Source organism: Ostrinia nubilalis, chromosome 7 (genome assembly GCF_963855985.1).
Source record: "Ostrinia nubilalis chromosome 7, ilOstNubi1.1, whole genome shotgun sequence".
Taxonomy (NCBI): domain Eukaryota; kingdom Metazoa; phylum Arthropoda; class Insecta; order Lepidoptera; family Crambidae; genus Ostrinia; species Ostrinia nubilalis.
Genome location: NC_087094.1, coordinates 14,960,607 through 14,986,411, shown reverse-complemented (window position 1 = coordinate 14,986,411; position 25,805 = coordinate 14,960,607). Strand labels below are relative to the sequence as shown.

The 25,805-nt window shown below is 38.5% G+C and overlaps 1 protein-coding gene across 1 annotated transcript in view; it reads left to right on the top strand.

Moving 5' to 3' along the window:
- Positions 1-595: 595 nt before the first annotated feature.
- LOC135073394 (zinc finger protein jing homolog) overlaps positions 596-25,805 on the top strand; it is a 137,063-nt gene continuing 111,853 nt past the window's right edge. The window contains exon 1 of the mRNA XM_063967569.1: positions 596-937. Coding sequence (XP_063823639.1) covers positions 612-937 — 326 coding nt within the window. The 5' untranslated portion in view covers positions 596-611. The remainder of the gene's footprint in view (positions 938-25,805) is intronic.

Genomic DNA, 25,805 nt, shown 5'->3' with positions numbered 1-25,805 from the left:
TTTTCTTACATCCTTTCCTGTCACTAAAATTAAAAACTAATAAAGCATTTTTGATGATAACTGTCAACTTTTGTGAAGGTAGGAGGTAGGTACTAACAACAAGACTCAATTAATTCTTCATAAGTTGAATAGGTAATTTGTGTTATTACCTCCTCCAGAAAAAACTTAAGTGTCAACCCAATTAAGTGGCTGAGGATAGGATGACAAACTTGGAAAAATTAAAGGGTGAAACGTGTCATTAATTTCTATACACTTGTTCCTCAGCCGCACAAGAGCGGGAGAGACTGAGTGCGTGCGGTGCACGGTCATTACGCCTGCATTATTTGTTACGTTTAGGGCAGGACGGGCCCGTCCCTATAGCATTGGCCCTACGCTCCCTTCTTCCGCGCTATTTGAATAGGCCTGCGCGTTGCGTAACCCGCGGCCAATGACAGCGCCTCTGCACATGCACGGGGCGGGGCCCTTACGTCACCGCGCTCAGCCCCCGCGGCCGCGCAGCCGCCGTGACGTCACACCCGCCCGCACCCCGCGGCTGCGACGCGCGACTACAGCGCCCATGCTGCCTGCGGCGCCGCACAGAAACTATCTACAAAACACTCGTGCGCTCAAAGATGGCGGATGGGTCGCCCGAGGACCGCACCGGCCCGAAACAAATGAACGATTTAACTTTTTCCGCGCCCGGCCCAGGACATGGTGACACAAAAAAGTGCAGTGGGGAAACATTTGACGGCGATGAAGTGAAGTTATCGTTATACACTGAACTAGAAACGAGTGCATCGTGTGAGAAAAGTGATACGCGCGGCGTGGCCGCGAATGATTCCGCGGCGGTCGTCACGACGACGAATTCCCTAAAATCGCGTGAAGCAAACATCGACGACCGCGACGACAGGAAGAAAAGATGCTTCGACAGATACGACAGCTCCGAGTCATCTGACAGGTGAGTCGTAATAACTTTCTGTTAGTAAATAAATGAACGGTCGCCGAAGTTTTGGCGGCGGTCGAAAAGTCAATGCTCCAGTAACCGGAGGCTGTTGTTTTCGATGTCATGGCCATTGTGAAGAACCGTGGTGTTGCTAGGTCGTGCTGGTAAGGTTGAACGCCCTCGGAATAGACGCTGGGCCGCTCGGCGCGTCGCTGAGCATTTGACTTGTTAAATAATCGGCCGGAGTCGTGCTCGTAATAGTAACAAATTGCGTTGGAATGAGGCGAACATCGGAGACAGGTTGCTCTTTTCTTCTGTGAGAAGAGCCGCTAGACTCTGCCACCTACCTACCTAGGTACGTCAATATGTGATAAGTAGTATTTACGCACGCATTATTATACAATCTGCCAGTTTCGTCCATTGTAAATAGCTAACTAGCAGACGAATGTCGATTTTTTGCGTACACTTTTGTTTTTAATGCTAAATATGCTAATCAAAACAACACCTTCAAGAGACATGAAATCATCTGTCTACTTCTCACACTAGACATTTAACTACAGTTTAACATTATTAAACTCAAACAGTATTAATCCATAGAGGTAATAGAATTCGGCGTATATTTTACTGGTGCGTGGTAACATAATACCTACCTTTTTTAAAACTTAACATGATCTCAAACCTCTAAATGTCTTGAAACTTAAAAAGTTAATTATTCTCCTATCAAAATTCAAAACTAACTGTAACTATCAAGTTTCTATTCTGTTTAGGTCGGTTTACGTACTTTATTTTACAATAATAATATCTATAAAAATCTTGGTCCATCCAATATTTAGACTGAAGGATCTAATAGGTAATTATTATGACTTCTTGAATAAAATTGCTACCTTTTATAATAATGGTGTAAAGGGATACTATGTGCCTATTACTACTACTAATATTCTACTGTACGATTCTACTAATATTCTACTGTATGATTTGGCTGATGTCAATATCATGTCCTTGTTGAACACAAATTCCCATTGGAGACGATTTGACACTTGTACTTACCTAGAATTTTCATTTTAACGCTGTTCAACGTGACTAATAATAGAAGTTCAAAGAGCAAATGTGTAAATTTTAAGCAAAATTACTTAAATTCTGGTTGAATAGTTAATTGTTACTTAATTAAATAAAATTTCATTATCAGCGGAATCATTGAACTTGAAATAATTTTTAAAGTTGGTCATTATCATAAGTCATTCCTCCATTGATGTTAAGATAAAAAACTGAAACAAACGCACATTGTTTTAAAGATATGAAGTGTACACAAAGATAATACTGGTTATCAACTGATATGCCAGTTTTAAGGATTTGACAAAACTGAATTCACACAAAACTTAATTACATTACTAATGCATATGATGTAGGTATTAGATCCCAAAATTTCCAAGTAGGTATCACATCAATCTCTTATGTAAAAACCAAGTTAGGTTCTGACTACAAGCAACCATTGTTACGAATAGAAATGAAGTTATACACCTACTACTGAACTTTCATAACTCCGGGATAAAACTTGTATATCAGTCAGTACTATAGTGTAAAAGGTTAGTATTTTGTAAACTTTAAGAAACTGTAGTTACTTACTGTAATTTAGAATTTTTGCATTTATGAAGAGACACATTTTAAACTTACATTTTTAATTTAAAAAAACTTAAAGTTTGACAACTTGTAGCTATTTTTGAACAGCATACAATCTCAAAAGTTGGTACCATGGCCATCATAAGCCATTAATTGGTCTAATCATTGCTTGTATTATTATTGCATAAATTTTCATTATCAACAGAGCACTGACCTTTCAATTAATTAGTCAGTCTGCCATTCTGTGACACAAGTAACATACTTGGGTACTTTGAAAGATTATTATAGCACTAGTTAAATAAACATATTATTCTAGGTGAGCTTGTCATAAAAAGCACTAAATTAAATACAATTTGTGCATTAAGTACAAATTGATCATAATCTTATTAAAAAGAAAAAAAAAACTGTATAAAAAGAGTAAATAAATAGAAATCGCTTTTTAAGCTTCAGCCAAACCAACCAACGCGTGCAGATCGCGTCGGCGATGGCGATCACTGCGCGTGCATAGGCCAATTTTACTGTGTTTTAGAAGCTATACTATGTAATGTAAAAGAAAACTTTTTCGAATATTACCAATACATTTGTAATTTATTTTACCTACCTAAATAAAGCACTGCACGCCTGTTTTGGCTGATACCTACCTACATATTGAAACAAACTTTCATTGGCACACACGAAATCTAGATAGATAGAGAGTATCAGTTAAGTGACTTTAACTGGGTCATCCATTATTGATAAAACTATGTTAACAGTATTACTTGTATGTTAGGTCCATTTTAGGGTGTGTAGTAATCAAATGTTTTTTTTTTTCATCTAGCTTCTGCTCACGGCTTCGCCTGCATGGTTTTCGGTCTGTCCACAAGTCTGTCCCTTAAAAAACGCGTCTAATATAATTTCAAAAACTTTATTTAGGTTACTAAAAGCTTCAAAAATGATTTTAATAAGTAATAATAGGTTCCCGCCCGATATAAATGGTCCGATATGTATAGACATAGAAAAAATAATCTATTCAGCCGTTTATATTGAAAAACGCGCAACGTATAAAAAAAGATTGTTATTAAACTAATAAGTAGTGTGACAATATTGCGGTAAAATAACTTTACCAATGTCATTTATTGAATAGTTTGTTGAAATATAAATATACGTATCTGAGGCCACTGAACTTTTGAGTTATGTAAACAAAATGCTCGTTATATTATGTAGGTATATGCAAGAATATCAACAGGTCAATCAGGTGCAATGCCAATAAATAACTGTTTTATCACTTGCTTATTATGTACATACATACCTACCTACTTACTCGAATTTTTTTTTATGAATTTCATCGAAAAGTTGTGACTATCCAATGCGTAAATAGTAATAAATTGATATTCGTAATCTTTATAATTTTAATATTATTATTCTGAGTACCTAAGTTATAATGAACAATCTGATCATATGAATGCTTCGATAAAATTATACCTACTTATGCCTCCTAATTATGGAGACTTCATTCATATATGAGATTGTCACAAATAAAATTAAAAAAAAAAACCCAAAGCAGTAACTTTTTCGGCAAACTGTTTTGTTGTGAAATCGCCCTTATTACAACAACCACATAAGGTCCTACAGTGATTAACTTGAGGTGCCGTTGCTATTAACATCTGAAGTTTAAAATCATTTTTCTCAGTATCAATATAAACTAAATATAGCACAGATTTATCTGTTCGCTATTTGCGTAATAACTAAACCGCATAGTGATAATACCTAACACGTGACTATAACAATTTCGTGTTCGATAATGATAAATGGATATGTAGGTAGTTAGGTACTTACCTACTTATTTAAAATATCGTTATGTGAAAAACCCGTAAATCTTATTTTAGTTTTCCTGTTAATGCTTACGCATATTACATATGTATATTGAAAATTTAATTTATCAATAACTACACAAAGTAATTCATTTATTTAATTGTTAATTTAGTACCTTATGCCTACGATGGATTTTAATGGATGGATCCCTACTTAAGAAACTTTCATTATTTAAAAGTTAACATTATGACCTTCTAAACATTGGTCTAATGTAATACTAAAATTAACCAAAATTGGTTCAGCAGTCTAGGCCTGAAAATGTTAACAGAGCTTCTTTCACATTAGTAGTGTTAATTTTAATATACTGTTAATTATGAAAAATCTAAAACGTTAAAATAACGATATAGTTGTGGCCAATGAGTTGCTGTCATAGTGACATTGACAATACGTCAATGTCACACTAGGATCAAACGTCAGAATAGCCCTTTCAGTACGACAGAACAAAAAGTGAAAACTTGAAAAAACTTGTATTTATATGTAACCCATAGCAATCAAAGTCACCAACAAAAATAGTAAAATAAATCCCCCCCCTCTAGTTTCCCCCCAATAGACATCGCACGTACGTGCGTTCCAGGTTCTACTCAGCTAACGCAGGAGCGTGCATTCCATAAATAAATCATACAAAGTTTGTTTAATTATAAGTACTTTATTTATTATAGCCCTATTTATCAGTCTCATCAACATAAGTATTTAATCTCGCATATTAATTACATTTTAATGACAACATTTAAAAAAAATATCTAGCATTTTCGATATTCTTAGACTTAAGAACAGAATTACTTTGAGTAACATAATAATGACACCTTTATTGAACAAAAACATTATTCAAAAACAAACAAAAATATTTCCTACCATTTTATACTTCATCATACTTATAACAATATTAATCAAATAGAAAATTTCGTGGTATGACATGCTAGGAAGCAATTTTTATTCCTAACAAGGCACAAATGAACGTTGCATTTTGTGCAACGGATAGTAGTGGAAGACGTGCAGTTCTCAAACCTGCATTTTCTACCTCTTGTGAGATCAGGAAATGGTTAAATTTGTCCAATCGTTTATCTGACGATGGAACTACAGCTGGTCTATATCTTTTAGTTGATGGTTCAGAAATAGGAGCTTCATCTTCTAAAACTTGATCAGCCTGAGGAACCGAAGCAATCAGAGCATCAGTAAGGTCCAATCTGAACCACAGCAAGTCCTTAGCCTTAATTTCTTTACCTCACCAGCTGTTACTCTTGGTGGAAAATCATGGCATTGGTTTTCGAAGTTAGTTGCGCGCCAAATTCTGCGTCTTTCTTGCTTTGGTAGACCACTGGTAGAGGCTGCGGGCTGATTTCTAGGCTCTGTCACATTTAATTGCCGCAGTTGTGCTAAGGGGACTCCCATTTCTTCATCAGACTCATTCCTTTCACCGTTGTGTGGACTATCTGCATCATTTTCCAGAAACAGAAAAGCTTCGCTTAGTTGTTCCTCGTCCGATTCCTCCTCCAAGTCAGATGTGCACCCATTTCCGATCAGTTGTTCCACCAGATTCTCGTTTAGAGCACAACCTGTTGAAAAATAGAACATTTTAGTATTATTTCAATGTTAGCTAAAAGCACAACATAAAACGACAACGCACGAACGTGCGCTCGCAACAAAATGGCTCTTTTTATAAGAAAATGTTGATAAATACTGTAATATTTTTTTGTTTTATAGTCAAAGGATATATAAACAAATGAAATAAATAAGATTCATAACATAAATATCACATTAAATATAGAAACAAAACACTCACGTCTTCCTCGGCCGTCAACAAACATGACTCCTGTCTTGCACAAGTCCTGACGCGTCACGTGCAAGTATTTCTCCCCGCGCGTATGTTCTAACGGTTAGAATAGGTAATGCACAAACGATCGAGACCGTTTCGGCGCAGCAAAATCAAAATCCGCGACCTCTAGAATTTTTTGAGTGTCAACGCAAGTTTAGTACAATCCGTGCTGAAAGGGTTATAGGGACGCGCGGAGACGACTCCGCGCGCTTTTGTGCTAAGTGATGAATTGTATCTAAAATAAGGCAATATAATGTGAAAGATGAGTATCCAGTGTTTTATTTATGAGAATAGATCGACCGGCCACTAATAATACTAATCGGGAAATTAAATAAATATTTACAAAAGTTTTACCCGAACACTTGCGCTGAGTTGCACCATCCTACTTTGGCAGTAACTAAATTAACCGGCGTTTTTTGTATAGAGTCTGACAGATTTTTGACGTTTGTTAAAGTCAAAGTAAGATGGTGCAACTCAGCCTTTAAGATAGAAATTGTGTTTGTTATTTCGTCATTTGTCCGCCATGAAACAAAAATGCGAAAATGAAAAACGTGCCAACATAAACGCAGTTAGGTGACAGCAACAGTGTTTTAACCACTTTTGTTTCCTGATAAGCGGCGATAAGAAGGGCCTGCGTAGGGTTCAAAATAATTGATAACAGAACACTTGACTCGAGTGCTGGTCGGCACCCTTATCTGTCACGTTACAGCAGCTAGTTACTACGAAAGCCGAACTGCAGGAAAATAGGTCAATATAGTTTAAAAAATTATGTAGAAGTGAGTAAATCCGCGCCGAATTTAAATACATAAATCAATTTCCTTGGACATCTTGTCCCAGACAGAGCAAAGCCACAATACAATACCTAAGCAATACTTCATTATAGTATGTATCTACTTAATTAAACATTTTTTTTAAATTTATTTATTTATTAGGTCTACCAACATTGTTACATAACAACATGTACACTTAAAAATAACAATTATGAACAAAGTTACAATGCAACAACAATTATTATAAAAAAATGTTTATGAAAACTTCCAGAAGAAACAGAATGTTTGCTTTGCGAGGATCAAACTTGAGACCTCTTTTCTTGTAGTTAAACAAGTTTTAAAGTTAAACACCCATCATTTGTAAATTCATGATGATTTGATTAAATTAAATATCATTTTAAAGTCGCGCTGCTGAAATATCAAGCGAGTTCCCTGTATCAAAGTGCTTAAATACCCAGATACATCGAGAAATCCACGAACGAAATAACTCCAAACAAAAGTAACAAACGCACGTCAAAAAGCATACAAGGTGTCCAATTTATGGATCCCGTCAGAAAAATAGTTAACGTTTTCAGAACTGCAAAATGTCTGGCGCGAAAGTTGAACAATTGACGAGGTACAAAAGAAAGAACTCGGGGCAGGCAGTAGGGCGTTCACGCGAACCTAAGCCACAAAGGGTGAGCTCTAAAATAAAAAGTTAGGAGTTCTAACCGGCCGCGCCGGGGGACACCGAACGGGTTCCCGGCTGCGCTGTGGTAAGTGTGCGCGAGGCATGCACTCAGTTAAATCACTTTAGAACGAGACAGACGGTACGTAGGCTGCGAGTTTTGTAGATGTAGTCTGTGAATTAATTTTAACTTGTTAGCTGTTTGAGTTATGCCATCATTTTAGGGTGGATAAGTTACGTCGTCTTCATAAGGAAATCGTTTTGTAGATTCAGTTTGTGCTGTTTTATTGTTTATGCAAATTCACACACACTGATAAGGCGTAGACGCATGGTAGAATTAAGTGCAATAATTTGCATCGAATTTTCATTATTGTTTAACTTGTAAGAAGACTTATCGATAAAACTTTAATTAAATTAATAGCTCATTGATTTCGCACGCACGCTCGCTGACGCAATTGAAACGTATCACAACACAGCTTATCGCCACGATAAAATTCTCATTAAGTAAATTTTATTCAACAATGAGCATTTTAATCCCCATCAGCTGAGTACACACGGCTCCCTCCCGGCTACGTACCTCAGGGCGGTCGCGACCGGTCGCCGCTCCCCCCGCGCGCCCCTGTCATTAGAAGCGTGCGCGGGCGCATTGGCCCTCGGCCGTGCATGCCCGACTACCTACCACGGGAAATTCATTCGTTCAGATTTGGTTTTGGAACTTGGCATAAGAATCGCGGTTTTTGTCTCAGCACTGCGGAAATTCCAGGCTCTAAACGTTTTCAGTTTACTTGCAACATATCCAAGAGACTTACTTGTAGGCTTACAAATTGCTTCTTACCTTACAAATTGTTAGTGATTATGTTCATTCAAATGAAATTAAAACTTTCATTCAAGTTCACCAGCCACTCATCAGCCACCACTATCTTTTCGAGAAGCTACGATATGGTCTACCATAAATCTGTAATTCATATCATCCGTAGTGGTCGTGATCGTGATAAAAATGTGCTAAATCTCTCACTCAGTTATTAGTTCGTAACGAATTTTATTGTTTTACCAAAATATGTAAATCTTAAATTCTTGATCTTTTGAGAAATTTTATCATGTGCAATTGTGGATCTGGTCAGTCACCGAATCATCAGTGTTCGTTCAACTTCCTTTCTGTAGCTTAACTTTTCAGTAATTTGATTGATGACGATTACACCACATTCCAAAATCACATCTAGATCTACCGATCAAAGTGACGCGAGAGCCAAGCTTTGTGAAGATCCGCAGCGGTCAGGTCAGGTAAATCTGAGTCACCAGCTTGGTCGTTCAACTTTCATTATTGTTTATTTATATTTTACTGTCGGAGCCTTGACGCGTGCGCACTCATACACCGGAGACAACGCCACTAAACCAGTTTGAAGGGTATAAAGCATGGACGCGTCATTTATTTGTCGTAATTCATTTCGTCTTTCTTGCACTCGTCGATTTTTAGCGATCCGCTGGCATTGTATTGATTATCATTTAGTACTTAACACAATTAATGATCAATGTCCGTGACGTGAATGATGTTCGACAGAGCCGTCACGTTGAATTAATACTTTATTTTTGTAATGGCGCTTCATCAGATATTGGTTTTAATGAAATTTGTACATGTAAGAACTTTCTGCAAGATCCTATCTCGTAATGTTATTTTATTTTATAAATAAATATTGGTTTTACTTTTAAACTTGCTGTCAGCAAAAACACTGCACTGTTTTTACCTGCCTTTTAAACAGGCTCGATACCTTTTGTAACGGTACCAAAACAGCTTTACTTCACTGGTGATTTTATATTGTGCTTGTTCCAAGCAGTCGGGTCACGCAAGTCTAGCCTCGGTGAACGTGGAATGTGAACAACCTTGGGTAATACCTACAAACACTATACCTACACAAACTCTACCTATATTGCCCTCGTTAGCGATTCAATTGAAAATATCAGCTGTTAAATTACCATTCTTGATGTAGGAAAAGTCCTATAACCAGTATAATAAATCTTAATCAAATACTTCATTTATCGACTATCGACGTTCATCGATGACTAAACGCAGATAAACATTATCTTTACGTAGGTACTGGGAACAAACTGTAGTTTGATTTGAATGAAGTCATCCATTTTTAAAATTATACTTTCGTACGTTTTGGTTTGACTAAAGCAGTTGTTTTAATTTGCTATGCCCAAATTGTGACAAGACAAAAGACAACCTGAGTCTGACATTTGAAAATGCGCTTCCAAAATCAAAAATAATAGCTAATGGCCGTTGATTATTGGTATTGGTTCCTATCGCCCACACAAAGATGCTCTCGTGTTGCTGTCAAGAAGAATCAGCGCAGTCAAAGGGCGTGCGAGGCAGAGGAACTGGTTCCACGCTAATGCAATTATCGGTGCTTCGTCGAAACGGGCTAAGTAACCAACAGCGACGGCTGAGCGCTCCGAACTAAAATGTACCACAATGTTGTTCCACTTCAATATTTTCCCTTTATTCTTAAGTTTTAACTTCGAACTCGAAAGTTTCGTAGACTATCGTCATAGGTACTAGACAGTGGCCTGCGTCACCTGCGTGTGAACGGTGAGATCCATTGGATCCACATAGTTAAAGAATTCGATTCTAACTATTTACAAGCTCCGATTATTGTACCTAAATTTTCAAGGTTCAACTCAATTTGCACGCATTCTGGGAAACCATATCCCTTATTGATCAAATCAAATCTTGGATTTTTTGTGTCCGTTTCGTGTAAAAAAGTCGTGATTGGTATCGATGTGTTTTAATTGCGGTCTCGGACACCATTTATGAACAATTTTATTCGCGAAATATATCGAATGCTACTTTGTTGTCGATTCGCAGTCGCAGCTGCGTCCACAGTATGAGCACCTGCCTTGCCTGTCGCAGTTTCACCTTTGACATTCCGTAGTGTTTATTACTATCAGACATTCAAAATATAGGAATGTGAGACCATTTTACAACCTTAATTATTTATTTTTATTTAGGAAATAAATCTCTAGCTTCAACAACTTACTAGTCAGCATGTGTCCACCACGGTGCGATATTATCTTGCATCACTTGTATCGTGTCATTACGACCGCCACGTGAAAACTGTTTTTTAACCTTTCGTATGTTTACTCACTCACAAATAACACGATTCCTTATCTGGTTCACTTTTAATTTTAATGAAGAACACTACAGTGGGTGGCTGAGTGATCCGATAGTCGAATTTATTAACTCTTAAAAGTTTTCTTCCGTGCCATAATTCTATTATACTTCGTTAGGTCTGATTAAAAACATGTAGCTTCTACCACACGGAACAAATGTCTGTAATTAGTAAGATGATTTTGGATGGACGTTTTAGAATCCCTAAACTATTATCTAAATTATAAACCATAAATCGAGCATTAAGTTGCCGGAGGCGATAGCACGAATTCATGACATCACCAAGATTTTGATGCAGCAAACTGCAAGGTTCCATAAAGGTCATTTGTAAACGGCAAAAAATACTAATTGTATAAATAAGTTTTGCTTGAAAGTTTTTGCACCGCAAATTGCAACACCACGTTCAGACTAAATAACCAAGTCGTAATTCTGCTAAATGTTTACAATGCAACTGTAGATATCACATCGCAGACAGATAGAGAATAATGTCTTCCGAATTCCATTGTTACATCCCGTCGGGAAATAGCTGTTAGACAATGGCTCGCCTTTCCGACCTAGACGTACGCGGAGAATTCCAATTTGAATGCATTCTCATTGGTATCAGGTATACGTCGATGATCTGCTCATTGGTGCTGTTATCTCGCTTCAAAAATACACGTCTGAACAAGCGGGGAGGCATTCGAAAGGTCCTCGGCAGACAGCTAAGTCAACTATTTATTGGACGCCATCTATCAAGATAGACGTCGAGTCGTCGACGCATTGTCCAATTGCATTCCTTGTACCGGGACTGCCGACTGGAATTTAGTGGGCGATTCAGCTGTCCACTTTATTAATTGCTTTCAAAACTCAAAAGAGAATCCTATTCTAACAGGTATTAATTAATTATGAAAACGAGTAAGATTAAGCATCTCTACAAGCATTTACATCTTAATTAAAATGTAGTTTGAAAGATGTGTTTTTAATTTACGGCCATTCTTGATAACATGAACGTTTATTTCATAGATCACAAAAAAAATATTTTAGAATTGGAAAATAAAATCTTTATTAAGATTACGACGTTACTAATAAATGCGAAAGATCAAACCTGTTAATTTATGCCATTAGTTCTCTGTCTTCATTGCGATGTTAAAATTAGCGCTTAATTACAACGTGGATACATATTTCTTCGGCTTTTTGTATAACGGAAATCTTGAATCTTCTCATATAACATAGTCGTTATCGTTATTCGGTGCCCTTAATTCAACCGCAAGATTGTACCTTCCTTTCCGTTGCAAGTTATTATTAATTCGACATTACAACGGTTGCTAATTTCGCGTGATATAATTCGGTAATATCTGCCCCGGGCCGAGGGTAAACTGCAATTAATCCAGGAATACGATACGAGGAGGGGCACCCCTCCGTTGGCAGATTGCTGCATAATACTGCATTTCTGTTGCTTCCGATGCAAGCGACTAGGAGAGGGCGTGTGAGGACTGTGAGGGGCCTGTATTCAATCCATGTCACAGGGCCAATGTGTTTTTATTTCAGCTGATTGTTTGTCAACGGATCAAATGAATTACACGGCTGGACGATGCCATGCCGCTTTGTGAGTTTGATCGCCATCGATTTGTATTTTTTAACGTCAACAAGTCCTTGAATTGTGTAAATATTTAAATTCACTAATAATTTCATGTTTCGATGTAAAATGATGATTTCGAAACTGCGACAGGACAATAGGTGATTATTCAAACTAATGATGTGACAGAAATTGAAGTTGGAACGATCTCAAATATGTCGCCAGAGTTAATATTCAACATGGCGCACAAAAACAGCAAAAGGTCCTCGGCTGAGGGGAGTACGTTTCGGTTTCGGGTTCCTAATGGTCTTGCTACGGTTTTTTGGCCCCTTTTATCCGGTATATTGTTTAATTTTGCTTCTTCACGCTCGTTGTCATTTGTCGCGCTGACTCGGCATTCCGTGTAGTTTCCGAAATGCAACCATTTTACACTAACGGCATTGGAACTGAAGGTGGAGTCTCAAGTTTCCAAACTTTACGGCGCTATCAAACTTTCGTCCCCCTTTCATTAAGGTCTAATGCACGAAGGCATTTTGATTACACTCACACACACACACACAGCGCCAGTTTACGTGTCTGTAACGAAGGCAGGCAAACCGCAAAAGCTTTCTATCGTAGCGTTTAAATACATTTTCAATGTTATTGTTTGTCAGAATTTATTTTATGATTTCTTATCCACGTAGAGTCGTAGAGCACCCAAAAGCGTATTGTCAGATTCGTTTTGTTACTCGTAAATCCTCAACTTGACGATATCATAGTTTCACTGGGTAATTTGACCAACGATTGTCTCAAACTGAGACACGATGTTTAAGTGGCACGTGCCTTTACAGGAGCGGGCATCAATATTTCATGGGCGCCTGAATTCGGGAGGCACCGCCTAAATGGGATGGTAATCCGCCTGTATCATGTTAAGCCTGTCCGATGGCTTCGTGCCTCTGTCTGCAATGACATTTCGCTTTGTTGAACAGACAACTACGAGTATGTTGTATTTGAATTTTTAATGTGACTCCTAGCGAATATCGATATTTTTTTCTGTCTTACCCATATACTCGGTAGCCTCGTTAAATTGAACAGTTCAAAATGCAAGAAGACTTGTCCAAGATTAATCGAAATAAAGATGAACTAAAGAATTAACGATCTTTTTGCATCACACCGAATTGGTTTATCACCATTTTTCAAAGCATTTAAAAATTCTTTAAAAGGCGATGAATATTTCTTAACTTAAACAGATGAACATATAAAAATGCCGATGCATTCGAATCCCGTATCGACACTCCCATCGACGTCATGATAAATCGACAGTGTGACAACGCGGCCGGTTGACCATTTTATTAAATTCTCCGTTTAAATACCCGACGTTAACGTTAAAGCTAAACGAAACGTTTCGATAGTATCGTGGACTCGTGGTATCTCGACACCTCGGCTCGCCCAGTTTATAATTACGCGCCGTCCCCGCGATATTTATATTTGTTCAGGTATGAACATTCGTGCTCCGTCTAAACGTCTGGTTACTTGATATTTCAATGGAATTCGGAAGACCGTTCCTTATTTGTCTGGCGTTGCCCTCGATGGAACCTGCTGGGTTTTTCTGTTATAATTACATTCCTCGCTCGGTGACACCCGAAGGAGCTTAACAAGCGCACCCTTAGCCAGGAATTCGTCCCCTTCGCTAGCAAGGCAGGTGTGAAGGCCCGGTTTAGGCAGCATTGTCCCGAAGCGAAGAAAGTCACGGGACCTGTTCTGTCGATGGCACCCTCCTCGGTTCAGGTCGATGTGAAATTTTAAAGCTTTACATTTTTGCTTCAATATTAGGTACAACACAACCCCCAACCGTTTATAGCGAAAATTCTATAATTACTAAGTCTCGGCTGGATGCAGATTTATGTTAACACAAAAGTATATTGTGTCTTGTATTTTAATTTTAACTAACACGGCATTTTCACGACAGTTTCAGGCGGGAAGTTGAATAAAAATAACGTAATACCCATATTTACATATTTTACACGTGCCAAAAATATACTAGTAGGTACGAAAACAAAATATTGCTTTAAACAACTGAGCTGTCAGCAAAGAATTACTTCATTGTAAGTTATTATGGTTAGCAATAATCCCAAATGTATCAAAACCTAGTCGTAGGACTAGGTTATTTATTTCTCAAGTAGTTGAGGATGTCGATTTTTTCAAGACCAGTACTATTCCCAATTTCCCACCTCTCGTTCCCACCGCTGCAACTCCTGTGTAGCCAGGATCTTACAGCTTGACCGCCAATAAAAACCCATATTTCATTGCTATTCCTTTCCAATATTAGTTAATATTGATTGATCCACCCAAGTAGCAAGTAATTGCTATTTTCTTTGGTTTAAAACGCATCGATCGCTTGATGTTTGGCGAAAGAAGGCGTAGCGTAATGCGTCATTTACTCCGCAGAATGCTATAATATAGCTACTATATTATTCGTATAGCAAACCGGGGAACTGCTATTAAACATTTTCAACACTTATTAAACCGTTGTAATTCATCATCGTTTTGATTTTCTGATCAAATTACTAATTACCTTAAATAGTCCCATAAATTACATCAAATTGCTTTGCTGCACAAATAAATCTTATGAATTAATTATGCTATCTAATGCGTATCGAATTCCCGTATTACATACTATTAGTACGCCATTAAATTAATTATTTTACTTTAAATTCAGATAATTTATTTCGCCAATTTAATAAATTACATTTTTGATACTTTTTCAGTGAGGATAAGCTTGTATTGGCAAAATTCCTCTCTTCTATAAAAACACATTACACGTATTTACTACAGGGGTGACATAATTATTGTTAAAGTCAACTTGCAAAATATGCAAAAGTTCAGTGACATACACCTGTTTATCACTCATTCCTTGAAGAGGCTAAGGCCATTATGTTCACAACTACCGCAATACACCGTTGTTTCCACTTTTTTCGACATTCTAATTTCTTCGAAACCAGGGCAGCGAGATGTAGTGTTATACATGTGAAAAAAGATCAAAATTATTTTATTATTTCCTTTTAAAAAAGTCCTGACTATTGGCGCGTGCGCGCGTGACTTGGTAACACGTTATTAATTATCGTTTTTGTGTAAGTTCTTAGATGAGGTTTTTTCATTGTTTTAATTATTGTATGGTGAAATTTTACTTGATTGATCCCAAAAAGGTGTAAAAAAGTTCCCTCACATCAATTAAAGAGTAATTTTTCTTTTATCACTGAATAATAAAAAATCTGGACTGGCTAAGTGAAGAAACCGCTTATTCAAGCCACAGTCAAAACCTAATCAGTAATCCATCCAGGAAACTTACATATGAAAGTTGTTATAATTAAAGATGTGAATTTTAAACAAAGTGTCCGTTTAATGCCCATAAAAACCGGGTGCTGACAGGTTGTGAGCTTGCGCAGGAGTGCATTAATAACAGCAGCATGTGCAGTCAGGGCACGCGACAGAGAATAGAAAGGTCTAACGTCATCGACCTCCCGACACCTGCTGCTTAACATATTTTATCCAGAAAATTGCGCGCCTATGATACTATAAACAACTAATGAACTGCCCCACCAGATGCACACGCGCCGTGCTATTCTTGTCACATCGATTAATCGCTGAAAAATACTCGCTTGGCCATCGATTTATTTTGTTAATCGAATACCGGTCATAATTAAAGTCGTTATTCGCGAATAAATCATAAGGGTAATGTAATGTAAGTGGTGTTGTGTTTTTATGACTAATAGACTTATTAGCGAGTCTTAGTTTTGCAATGCAGATAGAAATAATTTCAATTTGTACTATCAATACACCCTTTCATCTCATCCAAAGATGTTATGTTTGTCATTTCGTATTCTAACTTAGCTTACGACTCGCTGGTGTTATGTTTCTTCTAATGAATTTATTCGGCGGTTTGAATTGACTCATAATCAATATAGAAGACATCATGCAGATTGCAAATGGACATAAAACGAATGTAACACACTTAATGGAAGTGATTCTAGCAATGAATGCTGTAATTTACGTAATCGACTCTACAAGAACGGCCGTGTTCGTTGATTGTTATGCGTGCCCATAAAGTATCTTCGTTGGATCGCTTCCAACCCCCATCGAGTCTGCCGTCGGTTATCGAGTTAATATCCATTAGCAATCTATGATTATCCAGTACGTGCCTTAAGCAGCTGCACTCTCTAGCGATTAGCTATTAGAGAATCATAAAGGTTGACATTTATGTAATAGGAATGCGCGCAGCTCGCTCGCGAAAATGGTAGAGTGATAATGCAAAATTATACGAGTGAATACAAATTGACTTGTACAACGCAGAATTGTGGGAGATCTTAGCGTGTTTTGTGTAAACATGTAATTGCGTACCGAGTTGTCGGAGTTTAGTTTTTATTGTATCGGTAATGATAACGGCAGCTGCGGCTCTGCGGGGGAGAAATGTCAGGGCTCCACTTATGAGCAGGACAATGAGATCCCTCCGACTCATTGTACACAAACCTCCCAATCGAACTCGCCGAGTGGAAATATGTCTATTATTGAACCCCTCCTCCAGTAATTAAGTTTTGTTTTTATTACATAAAGTTCTCTCTCGTAACAAATGTGTTGTAGTTAGTTAGTTAGGCATGGTTCATTGAATACTTCATCGCTTGGTAATTTAAACGATTTAAAACATTTCTTTCCGCTCACAATTACATCAAATAAAATAATTAGTACCTACTTTTAGGATCCGCTCTACTTACATATTATTTATTGCATCAAATAATCTGAAACAAGTTTGCATTATCTCTCCGAGTAAAACACTTGTGCAGTCTGCTGACGCGTACATTGTAAGAACATCGGACTCGGCGGGTGGCAAAACACAAAGGGAAAGAAATAAAACGATTATCCATTACAAGTCGAGTTTGATTTACGTAGCTCGCATACGACAATTGCATAATTGAGGCATCTGCACTAAAACTGGTTCGATATTTCATCGTAACATTTCGATTTTATTCGTGTTTTTGCCGCGGGTGCGACATTAATATGCATCGAGGCGCGTGCGGCGGTCAGCTGTTTCTTCTATGCGCCCGCAAGCTGCGCTCCGTAAAAGGAAACCAGCCTCGCGGATGGATTACGACGATTACATCGCAATTATCCGTGTGAGCCGGCCGGCTACGTAACGTTGGACCACTTTCGCGATCTTTGTTCGCTGCGACATTGACCTTGCGGGACCTTATGTAACGATTTTCGGCGTCCGTGTCATTGGCACGATTCGCGTGTTCTCGTGTAAACAGTCGTAGATACGGAGTTTGCGTCAGCGTTTACCGCCTGTCGAGGCTTTGTTATCACGTTTAGCACGGTATCGGCGCACATATCTAGCGCGGCCGTATAAGCACTCGTTGTAAGTGGATCCTCGTCGCCATTGGTATGACTGCGCCGTAACACGATATTCGCATGCGCGATGCGATCGTTTTTATCGCTCCCCCATGTCCTGACGAGCTCTGCAGATGGCATTCACGGCGCAAGCTTGAACTTTTTACCGTCACCGCCTCGGACATGTCCACGTACTTGGGCAACAGTTATTTCACTGACTCCCAACACACTGAATTTTTATAGCAGTTCCAGATATGATATTACGACATTCCTATTTGTCCAGGGCGTCAGGTATATCTAAAAACATTATTGACTTATTCATGGCCTTCCTAATACATCATTGTAGAATCAAGATAAATTGCTTAGATGTGCAAGTGCAAGCGATAAAAGGAGTCGATTCAACGATCCGAATCTTTAATAGCGATCGAGATAGGATAATGTGTTGACAGAACGTAGCATTGGATGGCACGCGCGGAGGGTTCGTCGGGCTGCCTCTTTAATTAGACTAACAAGAGTAAACGTTCCAACCGCGTCTAGGAAACCCTAACGTGGAACGTTAATTATAGAGGGCAACACAGGTAGCATCGACACTCGAGACGTCTCGCCGCATCACAAGATTCGCCCGCGGGTGCTCTCAGCCTCCCTGGGTAACGCTCGATTTACTTCTGAAGCAGCAACTGCTGAATCAAGCCTCGCTTACTATAATGCGATTCGTTCCTGCTATATTCGCTCAATTACTCGCACTTGTGGCATAAACTCAACCTTTTTCCATGTCTCTTAACTTTTAAACTTTTACTCTACCAACTTCAAAATAAGCGATTGCTTATTAAAAGTTTATGAATTTTCATGTATAGTTTAACTAATAGATGCATTTACCCTTTAATTTCTACTAAAGTACTTTACTCCTGGGGTTAAATGACATTTCCAATCATCATTGCATCAGTAATCTTCACTGTTTATAGAGCAGTAAAAGTTAATGTAAATTCTTATATTTATCGGGCTGGTGCACATTAACATAGCATTGCTTTTAAATTTAATTGCCTATTGAAGGCGGTAAGATATGCACTCGGTCGTGCGTATGAATGAATGACAGGAGTTAAATATAATTTTAGTCGCCCTTTAATTATATAAAATAACCGAAGTTTGTCCCAAAGTTAACGATGACCGTAACAATGTAGATTCACACCTGCTATCGTTGCGGGTCATAGCTTTGTCGGAATAAACCAGGAAACCATCAATCCATTTGCAAACTTATAATCACAGATGCAAAGTCTAATTTGTAGTGGATCTGATTCAATGCAAAGATATGCAGCGGCCATTGAATGCCTGATAAGTCTCAGATTAATTAGATGATAATTAAGAGCAGCTTCATTCCCAACAGCTCGTTCCGGTCTTGAGCTTGCAAAATATTCCTTTGTCAGGGTTGATATGACATTGCTACATATTAAGCAAGATGGGACAGTTCGGAATTAGCGTTTTTTATCTGTAGAATTCCTTTTAATTAAAGGATGATTTACCCTTACTCACAGTTCAAACTTTTTGGCATTTAATTACCAGGGTTCGAGGATATATATCAAGGGATATATATCAAGATATATATCGGATATATATCCGATATATATCAAGCCGGTTTTGATGATATATATATATCAACTTTTAAAATTTGTTACTGTATTTGTACTTTTTGACATAAGATTTTTATTTTTTTAGTTGATTTTGCCGTATTAAAAATAATATTTTATGTTTTTGCTTTATTTGTCTGATTTTAAGGTTTAAAAACATTAAAAACATGTTTATGTAGCACATATGCAATAGTATTCATGAATAATACAATAAAATAATAATATGGCTTTCATACAAAATTGGTATATATCAAAGTTGATATATATCGGATATATATCATAAATATCCGATATTTTGATATTTATAATAAATATCGGATATTTTCGAACCCTGTTAATTATATTGATTGTCACTCGTAAACAAACCAACGAAACCTAAAGTTTGCATGCGGTTATATCCTATAAGGTAGAGACTGCTTACTGTCATCTACAGTTGCTTAAACGATGACAATTAGGGCTACCTAAATATCGTACTTTGCACGCTTAAGGCTTGAAAGAATTTACGTAAAACGGTACAATAAAAAGGCGCAACTAACAGTAATTGTTATGTCAATGGGCATCCACATACTGGATGGGAGCGATTGCCCTGTCAGAGGAGTTCGATCCGCACGCGAGGGCCGTACGAAGCCCTAGGGCTGCGACGTGCCCCTCTTTGAACCTTCTAGAAGCCCAATTACGAAATCAATGTACGCCTGTGTCACTTTTTGCGAGACTAATTTTGGGTGGCGTTGTCATGGTGTTAGTTGCCTCATTGCCTGTGGCGATTGATTTTATCTCCGTATTTTTGAGTGACATGCTCCGCTTACATCAATTTATTATGTACTTCGACTTAAAATTCAGCTTGCTACTGTAATTAGGTTAGAGAGCAGCAAGGAGGTCTGAATTTTGGATATTATCATTTCTAATTTCTTTTTTATTCAACTTTTTATTAGGTATCTTTCCTTTGAATCAATGAGCCTTTCATTGTCCGTCGTAACCTTTTCACCATTATTACAGATTCGAGGAAATCCTATCATTTTATTTTAAGCACTTCTCTACATCAGTCTGAAGTGTACTTGATGATGACGTCCTAAATCAAAACCCGAGGCTCAACTACGCAACATCAATGTGTTTTCGTCTCTCTTGCTTATGAAGATATCCCTAAAAAATGAAAGAGACAGCTTATGCCTAATATCAAGTTTGCTAGTAGAGCTTCTGAAGACCCTACATGAGACTTCGAGTAGCGGAGTCCACAAACCGGGCGGTTCCCGTCGGGCAACATTTAGTCGGTATTAAGTGCACTTAATCGCCATCGTCGGCGCAGGCGTCCGCCTCAGGAGGCGAAATCCAGCCCGCATTTATAATGCACACTTTTTATGATAGGAGGGTCCTCCTCGCTAAATTTCAGTTAGCAAAAATGTACTTACCGCAACACGCTCCCGAGTTAATGCAGTTTTGAGTGCAGGAAATGCTGCAGACGATCCACAACGTATGATTCCCAACTATCAAGACTACATCTGCGTACCAAGTGCTAATAAAGATTTAATTTTGAGTTTACACGCAATCGGACGAGATGTGAGACCTCAGACGGTTTATATCTTAAAACGTAGTAATTTAAAATGCTTTGTTGAAATTAATCCAAGAGTTTTTAAGAAAGAAATGAAAAGTATCGCAATAAATAATAACGAGTTCACGGTAACATTTAAGCAACCAAAAGGAACAGTGTTACTTGAGCCAGCAGCATAATAATCCTGCGGTAAGAAATGTATTTACATTGAACAGTTGTGTCGACGGTAGACCTCAATGTCGGCCAAATGTTTCCCAACGCACGGATGCAATTACCTTACAATAAACATGCAAACCCAACCAAAGCAATGCTGCTTCGACACTAAAAGACTTTGAATTTCAATGTTCCTTTAAAGTCAGCAACAGCTTTATGACGGTTGCTATCAGTAATGTAAAAACACAGTTAATAAGGTTAATCATAGGTTTATTATTTTTAGTACGAGAAAAGCAGTTATTAAAATTGTAACCCTATTGTTAAAAATAGTTGTAGCACACATTGTTAACGAATTAATATAGTCCTTAAAAGTTTAATGGCTAAGCGATTTCGATACAAAAAATATTTCGAAATTTGACGTCCCAATTGGCTTCGTTAAAGCGCGCAGCGTTGTTTATTTTCGACAGCGTTTAACGAACCGCGTATGTCATAACAGTTGCATCGACTTTCTCATTTCCGACTGGGTCTACGCCCACCTTTTAGGCCTCGAGGTTGTTATTTTTTCTTATAAAATACAGAGCCGAGGTGCGTGTTCTTTTGTGGATGTTTTCCTCACAATGGGCCGGTTTCATTATGCAAGGCGAGGCAAAAGGAACGAAACAGATGTGGTGGTGCATTCGCGGGCGAACAATAGTCACGAACGCGGTTCGATCGATCGTTGTCGTCTTTTGTGGTTCTTGTGACGCGGGCCTGCGATCGCTGTCGTCTTTGTGGCTCGTGTGACGCGACCCTTAGCAGCTGCTGTAATTACATTAGGAGCGACGCCTGCGCCAATCTACCGCGACGCGACAAAAATTAATGGCGCCTGCATGATTCGCTTTAACTCACAAGCTACGGAAACTTGTAATTTTGTTGCCTATTAGACGAAATATGTGATTTTCTTAAGAGGTCCTTATTTAGCGTATCAACTTTAATATAACTCAAAATCTTCTGTTTGCTCAGTCCTGTCAACAATGTATCATGAATATGGAAGAATTTCAAGACAGAATCAGAACTACAGAACAGTGATCTTTAATTCATAAATTTCGATTTATGCATTTAAATTATGATAAAAACTTAATTGGTTGCCACTGTAGCCAGCAATCAAAATAATGTTATATCGACAATGGCAAACTCGGAAGCAGTTTCCATAACATAACGGTACAGGAGTTAGTAAGCACAAAGAAGTCTGTCAGTCATTATGCACTCTTCAGTAATATGAATTCTACTGGTAGAGACATAAAGACTAGTTTTGTGTGTATAAGTTGTTAAAAAAGCTGGTCTTGAGCAGACGCGCGAGTCGCGTGCGTGCGCGCCCGCAGCTAAGCGGACGCGGCGAAATTACGTGCATTTATCTACCCACCGGTCATTAGGTTGTTTCGTTTAGTTATGGATGGGAGATTTTGTTTCAATGCACTCTTATCTTGTAGAAAACATTCGTTCAAATCAACGATCCGATCAGCCCTCGCGCAGATTTAAAAAATAGTCTTATTAAAACTGACAAGCTTCGCAAAATGATTTCTGAATTCTGACATCGCAAACAGGTGCCAGCAAGATCGAAAAATCAGATGAGAACCGCATATGCGGTGTCGGATTCGCGCCCGCGCCGCTCTCAGTTAATTAACGAACCCCTGATTAATAATACTGAGCGCACTTGAGAGCCAGCCTGCCTCATACAAATTACAAACTGCGACTACCGTTACGCGGGACGCCTTCCACAACCGACTTTCCGCCGATTTTAATTAAAACATTCTCCGGCGAGAAAACTTCATCCGAAAAGAAAAAGGCCAACGGCAATCGATTGAAAAGAAAAAATACGTTCCCCACCTTTTCAGCCCTAATCTGGTAATTGTCGGTAGAGTTTTTTTTGGGCGATGAATGAAAAAAATTGAACCCTTTGTGGATTTATACCCTCGCACGTGTTCGGCCGATTCCGACGAATCTTTTTAACCAATCACAAATACTGAATGTCAGGGTTGTGGATTGCTTTTGACGAGTGCATTGATTGTTATCTGAACGGTCTCACGAATATGTATGGTACAAAAACGGTTGTCGGCACATACTGCGCAATAAACAGAAAATTTAACGGCACGGAGAAATTGAGGGCGATCAAATATTAATTGTTTGAATCTTTGAACCCTAAATGTCAAGCGGCGGAGAGCGATGAGACGATTTCGTTAATAGGATTGTAATTAAGCCACTCGGGGGTGAAGTGACAATATAACCGGGGAGGGGAACGCAGGTGCAAGGATAAGGGCGTAACCTTTACAACAGCTGTTCGAAACTATGAAGGAAATGGCTACACGCCTGATCACGCTGATGGAAAATAAGAGGAGTGGGCCATTAATCTATTCCTAAACTCATCAAATGACTCAAGGGCTACAGATGCGGTCTATAACAACGTTTACAACAGCAATTTCCTATTAAACATTGACTTTCGTTGGAGAACGCTCATTATAACATTGAAGTCGGCAGCTGCAGATCGTAATTGAGAGAATTTATTATTTTGTCAAGTGACCGGCCCAGTGCATACTGCAAATATTTCCAAGCACACAAAGGGCGTTCTCATTACGAGGTACTAGGTAGCGACGCATTGCATTACAGTGGCTAATACCGCTGGGATCCCATGCACCGGTCGCCCAAAGGCCATTTGAATATTAATACACCGGTGTACTCGTTTAGGCATACAGAGCATCGCGAATACATTATCCTTTGTAAGCTATACAACATGCTGTAAAAAGTTAGAATTGGTTATTAGTTCAGCCATAAGGGATCGAAAGTAACGTACTGTGAAATCGCTTATGCCCAGTTATCCAATTCTTTTTATTGTTCCAAGGAATTTCGATAAGCACACGACTGCAATTTGCGATAAAGGGAAGCCATCCTTCACATAGCTCCTTGGGAGTTTCAAAATCCTTTGATAAATTACTATTTCAACTCAGGATTTCGAATTTGGCGCAAAGTTACAGAATTTCACCCTTCGTTTTTCGGGGTTGTGAGTGGTTCGCGCCGTGGGAGCGTAATCCCGGGCCTGGCCGGACAGTTGTGTGGGGGGTTTTTAATTTGGAGGCCGCCCGCTGCGGATGGATTATCGGGCAGGCCTGCAATTAGTCGCCGCGCGGAATTCGCATTGTCGACTCTACCAGGTTTATCAGCGATGTGCCCCTAGCTTTATTTATTCAACGTTCAGTCTGACCTTAGCCGTTAGCGACGTCCTTTGAGCTCCAGGAGTAAAGACCTCCGTTTTAACCTTTAATCTTCAAAAGTTTACAGTGTTGTGAAGTTACTTGATCCCCTTGGCCGCTATTAGCATTTGTTGGGACTGTCGCTACACTCGCTACAAAGTAAAGGATTTTGTCAGCTTACTCGGATTAATTTAGCCTACTTACATTTTTATAGAGCAATTGCCATGAGATTAAATTACAATAAATTGTCATAATAAATTGTTGTTCGTCGTTTCGAAAAGTTTTTGTCTCTTGCATTTTTGATCCATCTTTGTTTATCTGAAGCTTAGGGACAGGTCTACCACCTGTCATAAACCAGCACGTGTTATCTAACCCCAAAGACTGCGGTAATTTTAAGAGGGAGGTATCCATCCAGCCGGATTTGACTATTAGGAGAGCCAAGACAAAACGTACCCCGAATGGCGGATTTGGCTCGTTTGGTTGCTCCGAAATGGGAACGTGTACCGTCAAAGCCAACCGCTGCCTCGTGGGAATGTCGCGGCGGGTCGCGTTGTTTTTTGTTTGCCGTCGCCCGCCGCCGGATTATGAGATTATTGTTGCACTTACCCGCAAGGTTATCGAATTATGACCACCATTGCGATGGCGCGCCTCGCTTTGTTTCGTTTTAATTAGGGTTGCTCGGGTTGGGGATACGACTGTTTTTGTTTTTACGGCTTTTTGTGTACACCTCTGGGGATTGTGTGAACTTGTAACATTGAAATGTAAAGATGGCTATCTATCTAAACTTTATGAAATATGTCTCAGACTTAAAGTTATTTATTCTAATATGGACGACTGCACATCAAGCAAATGTAGAGTCTAACACACCATGATAACATGTTACTTAAATTGTAAACCTGTAAATGAGACCGCTGAAAATAGGTGGTTAATGTGGTTATATTTAGTTACTTAATTAATAACAGGATTATCATTACTTAAAACCTTTATTTATTTTAGTTAAAGTTCAAAGTACTCGTATATTTAATAACTTAAAAATTTCAGCAGATTTCATCTCCAACGAAAGCTACAGATTTTCGGCGTTCTAAAATACGATAAAAAAGTCGCTACGACGTCATCCATTCATTAGTGCGACGTGTGTAGTGCGCACACAATTGTTATGCTAATCGGAGATTGCGATTTAACAATAACAGTGAGGCTGACTGTGCAGGCAGGGCTGGCAAAACGGCATTGTTTGGCGATTTAAAAAAAATAATTGAAAGCTCTAAGTGACCAGTAGGGCTGGTATGGAGATATAGAGCTTAGAGCATCGACGTTCCTATGTATGGTAGGTGAATGTCGTCTAAACTTGATTGTCACGACGTATAATGCTTCGATGGAGTTTGTTGTTTTAGTAAGTAAACTTTAGATCTTTCACTTCATATTTGTTGGTCTGCTTTTTCACGTTAACTATAAAGTTACTTACTAAGTTTTGAACACATGACGATATCTTTACTACAAATTATTGTAATTATGTAGCAACTTCTTTTAAATGATATAGT